The 14,978-nt window shown below is 35.6% G+C and overlaps 1 protein-coding gene across 1 annotated transcript in view; it reads left to right on the forward strand.

Moving 5' to 3' along the window:
• The window catches only part of XIRP2 (xin actin binding repeat containing 2), a 313,100-nt gene that overhangs the window by 262,907 nt on the left and 35,215 nt on the right, over positions 1 to 14,978 (forward strand). The window contains exons 3-4 of the mRNA XM_012808454.2: positions 6,560 to 6,720; positions 12,865 to 12,999. Coding sequence (XP_012663908.1) covers positions 6,560 to 6,720; positions 12,865 to 12,999 — 296 coding nt within the window. The remainder of the gene's footprint in view (positions 1 to 6,559; positions 6,721 to 12,864; positions 13,000 to 14,978) is intronic.

Raw genomic sequence — 14,978 nt, forward strand, 5'->3', positions numbered from 1 at the left:
AATTATGAATTGGGCTGCAATAAACATTCTGATACAAATATCTTTGTTGTAATGTGATTTTTGGTCTTCTGGGAATATACCTAATAAAATGTTAAATTTTAATGAAAATATAAGTACCCAAGAGATTGTGTAAAATTGAAAACTTTGTACACAGAAATATTTGAACTCAATTCCACGTTCAAGCACTTACTATATGTTATTATTTTTTGAGTATTACTTTCTCATCAGTAAAACAAGAACAAGCCACCCATCAGATATAGTTGTTACGAGATTTAATGGGATAATTCGTGTAAAATAACATATAATAGATTTTCATTAAGAATAGCTATCATTATATTAATGTAATATAAGTCTGATTATATTAGGGAAATGTCCAACAAGAGACTTATGCTGTAAAAATATGCATCATCTATGGGTGTTTAATGATTTTAATTTATTTGACCATTACAGTGAAATTTAAGTCATTTTATTCAATTATTGATTTTTTAACTGGCCAATTCCCTAAACTAAGCAATTAATTTAAAAATGTTTAATAGTAGTATGATTAGGTTTTCAAATATGCCCAAACTAGCAATATTTTTATACTAATGATAATCTAATTTCTGATGAAATTCTGTTCATTCATAACTACTAGAGTGTCAAAAATTCTTCCTGTGAGGTGAGAGGACTTACAGAAAACAGAGGAAAAAGAAGTTAGTGCAATTAGAAATGGCAGTCCTGTTACTCAGAAAGATGAGACTCTAAATGGACAGTTAAACTAAGTTTTATCTGTAGATAGGCGGATGTTTCTTCTTTGGGGGCAGGAAAAGTAACTTCAAAGATGGCTCTATCATACAGCGCTTTGCGAATACAAATCTGTGCACTTTGGGGAAGCTGGAAATTAAATATGCTTTTAGAAGTATCTAGTGTGCAGCCAGCCATTTCTTATCTGGACAGATAGATGAATGCCTATGTTGGTTTTCTATAGTTGCTGTAACCAATTACCACAAATGCAATAGATCACAACAGTGCTGACCTAATGTATTACAGTTCTGGGGGCCCAACGTCCAGAATGGGCTTCACTGGGATCAAATTAAGGTGTTGGCTGGGCCAAGCTCCCTCAAGAAGCTTTAGTAGAGAATCTGTTTCCTGCCTTTTCCAGCTTCCATAAACTGGAAATATTCTTTGCTTCATGGACCTTACTTGTACCTTCAAAGCCAGCAGTGTACAATCTGCAAATCTCTCTCTCACTCTCTCTCTCTGTATCGCTCTTTTCTTTGTCTTCTTTCTTGCCTGTTCCTATCATCATTTTTTACTTTCTGACTCTAACGCTCCTACCTCCCTCTTTCACATAAGAAGACCCTTGTAATTATACTATAGCTACTTGGATAATCCAGGTTAATCTCCCATCTCAAAATCTTTAACTTTACAGATCATTAAAAAATCCCCTTCTGAGGGATGCCTCCTAACAAATGCAATCAATGTAACCTGTTTTTTTTGTACCTTCAATGAATCCCCAACAATAATTTTTTTTTTAATTCCCTTTTCCACGTAAGGTAATACATTCAGATGTTCTGGGAATCATAATATGAACATGTTTGAGGGACCAATATTTTGTCTACCACAATGTTGAACTTTGTCTTTTTCCCCTAACAGGCAACTGGATAAAGGATCTCTTTCAGTATCTGGTATACGATGAGAATACTAGTTTTCAGAAAAGAGTTAGTCAAAGAGCAAGAACGAATCCTTTTTATTATCATGACAAATCTGCTTTTGTTAATGTATAAAGCACAGTAATCAGATGAATGGATTGATTTGGAGGAAGATAGCAAGAGTATGTCAATAACATAAGACATTTTGGGTAAATAAGATCAGTGAGAGATTAGTTTGAGATGCAGAATCCAAGTCCCTGTGTTCATGTGCTAGAAGGCCGCCACAGATGGCCTCTGTACTGTCATGGCATAGACTTCCATTACTGTTATCCCTCTGCCCTTCCTCTTCGTGTATTTTTAAGAGCTATGAATTAATGTAGGACTCCACAGTACACTTGCTCTCTCATTTTATTCTCCATCTATTTTTTGGTTTTATAATATTCAAATGAGGCTAAGAATATATAAAGCTCAAATTGATTACAAATTTGACTTGGCAGCAGCATGCTGAATGTTTGAAAGAGATGAATTTTATTATTAGCTGGGGGATTTGCAAATATTAAGAATTATAGAAAAATTTATTCTTGCTAATGGCTCTGAGTCTATGACATATGTATCAGTATGATATCCTGCACATAAATCCAAGCTGGGTTATAGATAATATACTTAGGTCTGATAGAATGTAGTTCACCACTTTTGCAATTTTATTCTAAATCAATTTTCTCAGAACTCAACAGTTGACTTCTGCATAATGCAGAATAAAATAGCAAGCCTACTGACGTGTCTCCTAAAGTGGGCATGCCTTCTTAAAGGTGGTATCTATGATGGCTTCCTTGTGACTTACCAGCACACTCTGCCTGGTCTTTTTGTTTGTTTTGTTATGTATATATAGTATAGTGAGCTTTTAGTGTACCCATTAACCAAATACAGTAGATCCTCCACAGTTGACCACCTTCTTAAGTTGACCTAATATTCATAGACCAGACATGTACCACATGCACGTATCAGTACTGTATACCTAGTTCCTTATGTTGACCCCCTTTGTATGTTGACCTGTTTGTTACAGTCCCTTGGGTGGTCAACTTACAGAAGTTCTATTATAGTCCATATTGTACATAATAGATAATTTTTCATCCCTCACCATTCTCTCACCCTCCACCCTTTTGAGTTTTGAATGTCCATTATATGTGTACTATTCTGCCTGGTCATGCATAGCTATAGGACAGCTGCCACACATAAGTGAGAACACACAGTAATTTTTTTTTTTCCGTTCCTAACTTTCTTCACTTAGGATAATGGCCTCTGGTTCCATTCAAATTGCTACCAAAAAAACATTATTTCATTCTTTATTATTTAATTTCATTTCTCATTATTTCATTCATTCATTATACACCATTCCATGGTGTGTATATATACACCACATTTTCTTTATCGACTCATCAGTTGATAGGCACTTAGGTTGACTGGTTGACTGCATATCTTTGTAACTGTGAATTGTACTGCAATAAACATACAAGTGCAGATCTATTTAATATAATGATTACTTTTCCTTTGTGTAGATACCCAGTAGGGGGATTACTGAATCAAATGCTAGGTCTACTTTAGCTCTTTGAGAAATCATCACACTCATTTCCATGGAGGTTTTACTAATTCATCTTGCCACTGACAGTGTACAAGTGTATCCTTTTCATCATATCCACATCAACATCTGTTGTTTTTTGCTTTTTTAGTAATGGCCATTCTAACCAGAGTAAGATGATATCTTGTGTTTTCTAATTTGCATTTCCCTAACAATTTGGGAACATTTTTTTTCATTAGCTTGCAGGCCATTCATTTATTTTCTTTTGAAAAATGCCTGTTCATGTCATTTGGCCATTTTTTAATGGGGTTATATGCTCTTTTTCTTACTGAGTTGTTTGAATTTCTTGTAGATTTTGGATATCAGTCCTTTGTCAGACACTTAGTATGTAAATAGTTTGTAAATATTTTATCCCATACTTTAGGTGTGTGTTTACTCTGTTGATTATTTCTTTGGCTTTGCAGAAGCTTTTTAGTTTAATTTAGTTCCATTTGTTTATTTTTATCTTTGCCACATTTGCATTTGAGGTCATTGTTTAGGCCAGTGTCCAGAGAGTTTAACTCATGTTTTCTCTAGAATTTTTATTGTTTCTGATCTTACATATAAGTCTTTAATCCATCTTGAATTAATTGTTGGACATAGTGAGAGATAGGAATCCAGTTTCATTCCTCTGCATGTGTGATTTTCTCAGCATAATTTATTGAATTATGAACAGCACCCTTTCCCTAGCATATGATTTTTTCCCTTTGCCTAAGATAAGTTGACTTGGTTGTAGGCATATGACTTTATTTCTGGGTTTTTCTGTTCCCTTCCATTGGCCTCCCTCTCTCCTTTTATACCAGGACCATTCTTTGACCTTGTAGAACCATCCAAGTGTTTTGAAACACAGTATTATGAGGTCAGCACCTCACATTTCCATTGTCTTCTTCACACATCCCTAAAGAAGGGACTGTCTTATCAACCCTAAAAATTTACCTTACGTGTTATCAGCACAAAGATAGAAGCAGGGAGGTGCATTGCATTGTAGTAGACTGGGCAGGAAGCATCATCTTGTTTTTCAGATGCAGAAATTGATAGGCATTGATTTAGAAGGTGAGAAAACAATGTGGATGTAGCTTATTGGATCAAAGTAATTTTTCTACTCTATGACCCTACCTGCATGTGTAGTTATTGGTGGGGCAAAAGGTAGAGAGAGAGAAACAGAGACAGACAGACAGAAGCAAAGTAAGAAGAAATGTAATGTCTTTTATGTGACTAGCCTAAAAGGGCATGAAGCCATGTAATTCAAATCTCTTAACATTCTGGCCACTGATTTCCTGAACAGTAATTTGGGACATTTCAGAACATGATAAAAGCCAAATATTTGAAAAGCAAATAGTATCTGTAAATTTTAGCAAAAATAAGCTGACTTTCCATTAAGATTAATAAAATTATGATATCTTTCATGAGCAATGAACAAAATAAAATTTATATTTTAATGAAGAAAAAATTTCAGGGGATCATATTAAGTAAAATTTATGTAGTGTTCATTACTAACAAAGTAAGAACAGTACAGCTGACTATACACTGAATTCATCTATGCACATGGATAATCCACAAGGGAAAATAAAGATATTTTATTCCTTCTGCATGTGAAAGACTTTCAGTGATCTGTGGGAATCTATTTTTATCAGAATCAATTGGAAGAGTGTACTTTTGTATGGATATTAGGTTTTGGATGACAGGTGAATTTCAAAGATAATATATTTGGTGAGAACATATTGGTGTTGGACAATCATTGAGTTCATAGAATGCAATGTCTTATTCCTTTATATGTTGTATCTTTTTAATAGCATGTTTAATTTTAATGAGACTACATGAAAATGTTTATCTGAATAAGAACTCTCTATGGAAACCACATACTCAGGGAGAAAATCAAAATGCAAATTATTTTTTATGTTTTCTGGGTCACAGAAGTTGTTCTCCACTGCTGTTGTATACATAAACCTTGAAGGCCATAATTAGGAAAAGCAAAAAATTTCAATAAGATGGTTCAATGTGGGGACTGAAATCTGAGGAAGAAGGAAGAAGAACACAGAGGAAAAGGAACAGCTTGGCTGGCTATTGCCTGAGGTTCTCTAGTGATTCACGGTGATTAAATCCAACCCACCTAAGTAATAAAGTACTCTTTGAAGTGCCTTATCCCGAGAGCTCCAGAAACCACCAGCCCCACGAGTAAATATTCAAACACACACACACACACCCCCATATCATGCCCTGATGGGTCCCAGAAGGCGTCCCTAAAAGTGAATAGTAAACCATCAAGAAAAGAACACTACATTAAACAAAACAAACAAACAAACAAAAAACTAGTTTTATGACCAGTTCTAGCACATATAAGCTAAATACCGTGGAGAATAATATAGCCATGGAAGGTCCTCATGTTTCCTAGACATAAAAAAATATATTAGGCATATGTTTTCTTATGTCTAAAAAGCCTTGATTAGACTGGGTTACACCAGATGATCTGTAAGTTCTCTCTGTTTCTAGCGACTGTTATTCTGTAATCATATAATCAGTCTTTTACTCTGTTTCCAGATATGTGATTTCTTCTACCTTACATTTTCGCCAGGTACCTGGTTTAAATAGGAAAGTATCAGGATCATTGAAATGGGTGACTAACACAACTGTTTCTAATAACGCATTCTTTCTTTCTTATGTAATCTCTGCTTCTGTGAATAAGGATAAAATCCACAGTCCACAATTCCAATAGCTTATTGTAGCCAAATGTATATGTATCTGGTTGGGGGTTGAAGGTGTGAGGAATAAAGCAAAGGGCAATTTTTACTTAGACTTGCTAAAGATTTAGTCAAGCCATATTCAAAGATTTCACCTATCATTTGTGTGATCCCGGGAAAGTTTCCTAACTGCCACGAATCTTTGTTTTCTTATGTACAAATTTTAGAAAATACTAGCACCCCCTTCACAAAGTTGTTAGAGAAGTAACTGAGATGATGCCCTCCTAGCATTAGCGTAACTCCAACACATAGTCAGCGCTTGCGGGATGTTAGCTATTAACATTAACTATCTATTAATAAATGACTCTTTCTCTTCAGAATAGTTGCAGGAGTAGGAGGGAAGACACATTTTCTCACGTTTACATAAGCAGATGCTCCTATATAGACATCGCTAAACTTTTCTTATTAAAGGTTTGAAGAACAGAGGGTAACCATGAAACACTGAAAATACTGAGACGTGTTAAACTGTCTGTTTTACCAGATCAAATGTTTTAAATGTCTTCACTGTTCATAAGGTGATGTTATTCTCTTTTCAAAGCCTGAGACATAGCTGAGCATTCTGCATTTGCTTTCAGTGACTGTCGGCCCTAATACACCTGCAAGTGGATTTTCAGAAGACAGTCCTGCTCAGGGCGAGGGCCTATCAGACCTCCAAGAGGTTGTGTCTCTGAAGGAGCGAATGGCAAGATACCAGGAAGCCGTTTCCAGGGGTGACTGCCGCAGCTTCTCTGCAAATGTAAGCTGCTCCTAATGATTCGGCATTAGGCGATAGGCTCACTGTATGACCAAATTCTCTCCTTAATGCAAGAACGCTCAGGAAGCGGTTCTAGTAGAAAGAGCACAAAGTAGTGTGAAACAAATTCCGACCGTCTGAATTTAAGCTTCAGCTGTGCTCCTTATTAGTTATGTGAACTTGAGCTGCTGTCGTAACCCCTTTCCGAGCTTCGGTTTCCAAACTGAAAAATGGGAATAATCATTTGCTACATAGGGTCTTGGTGAGGAATGGGAGAGCTAATTTATGTATAAGCCATAAGGCACTGTATAAATATGATATTATTGTCATCATTATCACTTAAACTATAGCTATTCTCCTCAGGAAGGTTGGGAATTAATTTAAAACTTTAATAATGTGGGTTTGCGCGCTGCCCTTCTTGGTCTCACATATGGTTCATTTAAATTCACTGGAAGTATAATTTCTTTTGCTTTTCTCATTTCTCTGTATGCACTAAATCCATTAGGGTAGGCTTAATCAACATAAAAATGAGAGAGATTAGCAATGTAGGCACTCTGCTAAACCAATTATGATTATAGGAAACTGCAGGATTCAGTAAGACCACCAATTTTTAGAGCCAATGTATAATAAAGTCATATTCAAAAGAAACTGCTGGGTTCTATATTCTGTGGCCTCCACCATAATGGAACATCAGAATATTCTTTTATAATTATAATCTCCAAATTAGTCAAGTTGTGAAAGAGAAAGAGAGAGAGATTAGCCAAAGTGGGTGGTATATTAAAATAGCCACTCTTAACATTCTTCTTTACAAATTATTTAAGAGACAAGGCTGGCTGTGCCAAACTCATTAACAATATTGCAATTCTAGATGACATTTAACTTTTTACACAGTCATTAAAATACATTTTAGGCACTGCATAGATTTGGAATGAATGTACAGAAGTGGAATAAGTAGCTAGATCACTTCCCAAACCAGTAGTAGCACTGAGGGGCCTCCTGCCAGTCTTCTTAGATAGCACCGCCTGCTGGACCGTTAGGGAACTTTTCTATAAATTAATATTCTAAATTATTAAAATGATTTATGAGGACACAGTGAAGTTTGAAAATACCTAAAGACTAGTGATTTAGTAAATAATCTTTTATTTAAGAATCCTTTGATCCTCCCAGACACTATGAGAATGAAACAAATTGGTATCAGGATATGATTTTATTTATAATGTATTAAAAGAATGTTTCCCGTGGACACATAGGTAAACTAAATTATTCCATAATTTAATAAAAAGTTAAAAGTTTAATTTTGATTAAGAATTTTGTAATTTTAATCTAAGATTAATCTGAAAATAACATACATATAAATAATTTAATAATCCTCTTTCATGCCCATTTTACAGACAAGTAAATTAAGGGAGAGTGACTGACGGTATATTATAAAATTAGGTAGTAAGAGAGCCATGCTAGTTTCTTAACCCCAGAACTCTTTTAATTAGATTTAACTTCCTCTCTTGTACAGGAAAGTATTTTGGCCTACAAGTAGCCTCCTATTTGCGTGGCCTCAAATATTGTGAGAAAGAAGAGCCTATACGTTATTTCAGCAGAATTCTGATAAATATCCAAAGGAAAGCAAAATAATTTTCTTGTTTTGCAAGGTGGATTAAATACTTGTTCAATTTAAAAAACAAACAAAAACTTCATGTGAGGTGCTTGTGACCAAATCTTTATTTGCACAATTAGCCCAAATATTTTAATTGCAAAATCTGGAAGTCTTAAATTTGCAAATCCAGACCCAAACTGAATCCACTACATTTCAGTCACTTTTAGATAGCTAACAATGGTCAGTTTCTCTTTGTCTTAGGCTTAGTCAGATGGCATTTGGTTGGATCTAAATGAAAGTTCTGTCTGTGAAGAAGCAGTGCTCTGTAGAAGACCCCTAAAGAGAGAGTGGCAGTAACACTTGTTGGGCAATGCATTAGGATGCTAGATTCTGTGCTGTGCAATCTTCCTTATTCCGTTTATCTTCTTTATCACTTACAATAAACTGTGAGAAATATATCACTGTATCCAACTGATAAGAAAGAATATTGAGGTTCAGAAGATCTAGTCCAAGGTTTTAATGTTAGGATTAAGATTCAAATCACCATCTGTCCAAGTCCTGACACTTTTTTTTCTCTTATGCCCTATAACCCAAGGACAGTTATTTGAAAAATAAAAAGATGACTATGTAATATATCTATGAAGGTTTAAGTGTTAGGTATTCAAATTAACTTCTTATTATTGACTTACTCATTAGATTTTAAATTCTATTTCCAAGCCAAAGAATAAATAAGAAACACAGAATATTAATAAACACAAAAAGGTACAACATAAAGCAATTTTCAGCTTTGTAGTCATTTATAACAATATGAATTACATGGGATACTTAGAACATGGTGTAAATAAGGCAAAAGTCACAAGAATGATCCCCATGTAAGCAGAGAAGGATCAGTCCAGTGTGGAGACACAGACTGCTTCTTAAACAAGTCCTGCCAAGTCTCATGTAGAAACTCTCATTTCCAAGTGTAGCTGAGCTAGGGAACCTTGCCACTACCACTAAACCACATGTCAGAGCTTTGGCCTCATTCAGGTGGGTGAGCAGCTGCAGGAGTGTAATACATGTAGCAGCAGTAGGGTTGGTAGGGTAGTGTTAGTACTACTGTTTAAAAGTGTCAGCCACACGATATGATTCCAAAGTCCAATGAGTATGTCTGTTTTTTAATCCAGTTGGTAGATGAGAGGCAACCTGTCCATTATAGGAACGAAGTTTTATGAAAATGTGCTTAGTAGAAGAGCATCCAGTCATCAGCATAATTACTGAGATTTATCAGATTAATCTGCATATGATTTAGATATTGTGTATAGCTTCTTGAAACAATAAAGGTCTTATTAACAATGATTACTCCAATTTATATAATTTAATACTTATTTATTATCTACATATGATCTAGTAAAGCCACTTACATGATTTAAATAGGAGACGTGGAAAAAGAAATATTGTGGCCTTAAGATATCCTTTTGTGGCTCAGCGCCTGTGGCTCAAGTGTCTAAGGCGCCAGCCACATACACCTAAGGTAGTGGGTTTGAGCCTGGGCCCGCCAAACAACAATGATGGCTGCAACCAAAAAAATAGCCAGGCATTGTGGCAGGCGCCTGTGGTCCCAGCTACTTGGGAGGTGGAGGCAGGAGACTCGCTTGAGCCCAGGAGTTGGAGGTTGCTGTGAGCTGTGATGCCACAGCACTCTACCCAGGGGGACAGCTTGAGGCTCCATCTCAAAAAAAAAAAAAAAAAAAGATATCCTTTTGCTATTTTACTCTATCTTCAATTTCAACAGGGATGCTGTACTTTTTAATGAACTTAACACACATCAACTGGCAGTGATTTGGATTTACATTCAAAGTTTGTTGCAAAATATAATATAATATACAGTATATCCAGTACATAGAAGTGTATGCTCTTATCTCTTCTTCCCATAGAGCCAATGTGCATATCCTGAAATACTCTATATGATAGTCTACAGAAGTGGGAAACATTATTAACTTGATAAAGCCACCACTGGAGTATTGGCTAGTAATTCAGATAATCCTAAATATTAAGTGAGTCTGCAATATTCTGGAATAGGAGAAATCCAAAATACTGTATTTTTAATCTCTGTTTAAAAAACTATATAACATATTTGGGTCAAGATTCCAGGACCCCGAAGTCACCAGTCCATTGTGTGGGAACCTCAGTTCCCGGGCTTCCAGATACTTTCTAGATCTTAAGGCTTTGAGGGTTATGTCAAAAGACTGGCCCAGACCTCAGGAGACCTGTTCTGATTTGAAGTGTCGCTGAGTCTCCTCCCAGTCACAAGCAGACCTAGCTACTTCCTGGAAGAGGGGAAGCTGGTGTGGGGGCTGGTTGGTTGTGAGTTGTCATTCCAACTGGGCTTGAGTGCCTGCTAGGCCCTGGAGAGTGATGAATCCTCACAACCAATGCCCTCAACTATGTGTGTGTGTAAGTTCTGACAGGATTCCTCCATGCTTTTCAGGTTGCTTCCAGTGATATAGACTGAAATTGGTTTTTCTATCTGTAATATGGCAAGGATAGACTAGAAGCCGTCTACCATCAAAGCCCCTTGATTCTGCCCTGCCAATGCACTGAGCTGAGGCCTGGAGTGTGCGGATCCTGGGAGGGCAGAACTTCTGTTACGTTGTCTATTCTTTGAGACTACCAATTAAGATAAGACAGATGTGAATTCAGATTCTGATGCCAACACTCAAGTCCTAGCTGTGAGAACTCAACAACTGCTGTACTTCTCTACACGTCAATTTCCATATTTTAAAATGTGGATAATAGACGTCTATATCTCGTAGAATATGGAGAAGCATTTAATGACAGAATTTATATGGTGCACCAAATTATTAATCCTTAACTATGCCTTAATTAGCTGATATTATCACTGTTATTAATAAGTGTGCACAAGGAATAATATGAGGCTCTTTATTTTGTTCATCCTTAATGATTTTTGAAAAATTTAGAGTGAGTGAAATTATTTTAATAATTATTCTTGATAATTTGTTTGTCTATATTGACATTTGAGATTTTAGTGACAACCTGAATGAGGGTTAAAATTGAATTAATTATTCTAATATCCACTAGTCTGAGTATTGTTAGAGAACAATTTAATGTTCTAATTGCTCTAACAGGTCTAATATGCAAAAATCAAAATATATTTGAGATAAGATAAATTAACATAATACTTTGAAGATTCTTCTGATTTCACATCAAAAGACTGATAAATGCTAAAACAACATGACGTGACTGTTTTTACTAAGATTTTCAGTAAAGGCCTACTTAAATGATTGTGTATTTTAATATTTTTTAATATTTTGCCTCTCAATAATTATCAACTACTTTAAAAAATTGTTTTGAGATTCCCATGTGGTGTAGCTGTAAAGCTCAATATTCTTTTTTCTTTTCTTTTTTTTGGGAGGGGGGCAGGGATTTATTTAATTTTAATTTCAGGTTAATATAAGGGCACAAATACCTAGGTTACAGTGTTGGTATTTGTTAGAGAGTCCCTCTTGTAGTTGTGTTGTCTCACACCCAAGAGGTGTGCCATGTACCGTTACATGGTGCCCATTAAGTGGAAGCACGCCAGTCCCTCTCCCTCTGCCCCTCTCCCCCTCCCTTGTTACCCCTCCTTCCTTCTCCCTCCCCCTAACTTGAATTGAATTGAGCTTTTCTTTTATGTGAACATGTATTAGATCATCTGGTTTCATATGAGCATTGAGTACATTGGATACTTACTTTTCCAGTCTTGTGATACTTTACTAAGAATGTATTTCAGCTCCATCCAGGTTAATATAAAAGCTGTATAGTATCCATCTTTTTATGGATGAATAGTATTCCATGGTATCATATACCACTATTTGTTAATATATTCCTGGGTCAGTGGGCATTTAGGTTGTTTCCACATTTTGGTAACTATAAATTGAGCTGCAATGAACAATCTAGTGCAAGTGTCCTTATGGTAAAATGATTTTTTTTTTCTTCTGGGTAGATGCATAGTAATGGGATCATGGGGTCAAATGGAAGGTCTAATTTGAGTTCTTTGAGGATTCTCCAAACTTCTTTCCAAAGAGGCTATATAAGTTTGCAATCCCACCAACAATATAAAAGTGTTCCCTTCTCTTCACACCTGGGCAGCATTTGCAACTTTGGGACTTTGTGATGTGGGCTATTTTTACTGAGGTTAGGTGATATCTCAGGGTGGCTTTGATTTGCATTTCTCTGATGATTAGGGACATTACGGATGATGAGCATTTTTTTCATGTTTGTTGGAGATTTGTCTGTCTTCCTCAGAGTTGGTTCTGTTCATGTCTCTTGCCTTGTGATAGATGGGATTGTTTGCTCTTTTTTTGTTGGCTAATTTGAGTTCTCTAGATAATAGTTACCAACCCTTTGTCAGATTCATCACATGCAAATATCTTTTCCCATTCTGAAGGTTATCAATCTGCTTTACTTGTTTTGTCCTTTACTGTGTAGAAGCTTTTCAGTTTAATTAAGTTCCATTTGTTTATTTTTGTTGTTATTGCAATTGCCACTGATGTCTTTTTTCTTAAATCATCCAGATGATGGAAGAATCAGAAATGTGCACAGTGCCGGGTGGTTTGGCCAAGGTGAAGAAACACTTTGAGGATGAAATTACTTCTTCCCAGAATGCTTTTGCTCAATACCAATACCAACAACAGAACAGATCTGAGCAGGTAACCCCACTCTGGGTGATGGGTTAATAATACATGGTTGAAATGCTCTCATTTCTCTTCCAAGGTAGAAATGTGTCTTCTTTGGTGGTACATTTGTTTTCATTATTCACTAACAAAAACTCTAGTTCCAAAATGTTTGAGAATATCATCATTAAAATATATCAATATATTGATTTACTTGGAGCATTCTGCCACATTTTGAGAGAACCATGCTGCCACATTTCAGCTTCTAATATTTTAGAAATAAATGAAAATTAAATAGCCTAAGTTAGTCAACAAGAAAATAGAAATGCTGAGAACAATGTTTATATTAAGCCCCTGCTTCTAGGTTATAATTCATGATACACTACCTGCTGGTTGTTTGCATAGATTAAATTTGAAGCATTTTTTAGCTGCTTTTTGTGGTGGGGAACTTTCTTTTTAAAATCATCAAAAATTGAGCAGTAGATCACAGATGTTACATAAAAATGGATAATACAACTTCTAAATGTTATCTTACATGTATTTTTTCCCACTTCATTACTTCATTATCATATATCATAAAATATTGTAATGAGATATAATTGTTTTTGAATATGAGAACTCAATAATAAAACTTGCTAAACTGAGCTCTGCATTTTGAAAATAATAACTGTGCTGTAAACAGCTTTACTTAAGCCCATGTTTTCTATGAGGAAGGAAGTAACTACAGTATATCTGAAATTTTGTAGTGAGAAATAAAAGTGAATATGTTTTAAATCCCCAGGATATATAGAGTTGCCTAAAGTTTAAAAAAAAATGAAGCAAATGGGTATTATGTATGGCAGGGGGCAGGGTAAGTATAACAGGCAGATGATTAAAAATCTAATATGCAAAATAGTATATTCTTTTTCTGGCTTTGTCTGAAAAGTGAAAAAAGGTACTCAATATATTTATTGCAGATTTCTTTCTAATGTTACCTAAAGAAAATATAATATGAATAAGATATTAAGATTGGGTATAATTGTAATCTAATATATAGTTGTTACAAATAGAAATCTTTGAGTGAATGAAGTATAGATTGTGCGTTTGCTTGAAAGCAGTCAACAATACTATACAAAACATTAGTATTAGTAATTTAAATAAGAAATTCTGCATAGAAATACCAGTAATGTACCTACAGATAGATCCTTTTCAGGGACAGTGTGTGATAGAATATGGGACTACATGCCATGACGCATACAGAATGGCATTCACATGCCTTCGCTGCTGCTTACCAGCTGAGTGACATAGACCCTTGTGGATCTAGGGCCTGTGCAGTGAGTTGCCACCCTCGTGGACGTGTGACCTGTGCAGTGAGTTGCACAGGCCCTCATGCTGAGGAGGGCTTCTCACGTGGTTTAGCACTCTGCTGTCTCCACCTTAAAATTCTTAATTACTTTTGAACAAAGGACCACATATTTTCATTTTGCATGAGGTCTGAAAAATTATGTAGCAGGTCCTGAATAGACCGACTTCATACCTTCCTGAAGACTCAGCTTCTATAAGTAAGATGGGGAAACTGGTGAGAATTTGCCTATTACGAGGTTACTGTGTAGGTCTAATATGACAAAGGGCAACTTATTGGAAAGTGTCTCATTGTCTGTTAACTTTATATTATTTAATACTCTCCAATATGGAAAAAGAAAACCCAATCTAAAGTGGCTTAAACCCAAAGGAACTTATAGGTTTACAAAAATGTAGTCTTGTGGAAGAGCGGTTTGATGTGAATTCTAATGGTATGCCAGTGCTAGCTTATACCAATTATCTAATTATTAAATTGGGGGGAATTTTGCCACCAGATACATTATGCTAACATCTTGAAACAACCACATCAAGAATATTTACACCGGGGAAAGTGGTAAATGCAACAAATCAGGGTTTTCTTCCTTCCTTTTTTATTTGTCCTTCTTCCAAGAACCCACAATTAAATAGGTATCACCTTGCCACTAATGGAAGGGCGCAAAGTATGGTCCTAGCAT

Source organism: Otolemur garnettii, unplaced genomic scaffold (genome assembly GCF_000181295.1).
Source record: "Otolemur garnettii isolate 467f Iridium unplaced genomic scaffold, OtoGar3 scaffold00090, whole genome shotgun sequence".
Taxonomy (NCBI): Eukaryota; Metazoa; Chordata; class Mammalia; order Primates; family Galagidae; genus Otolemur; species Otolemur garnettii.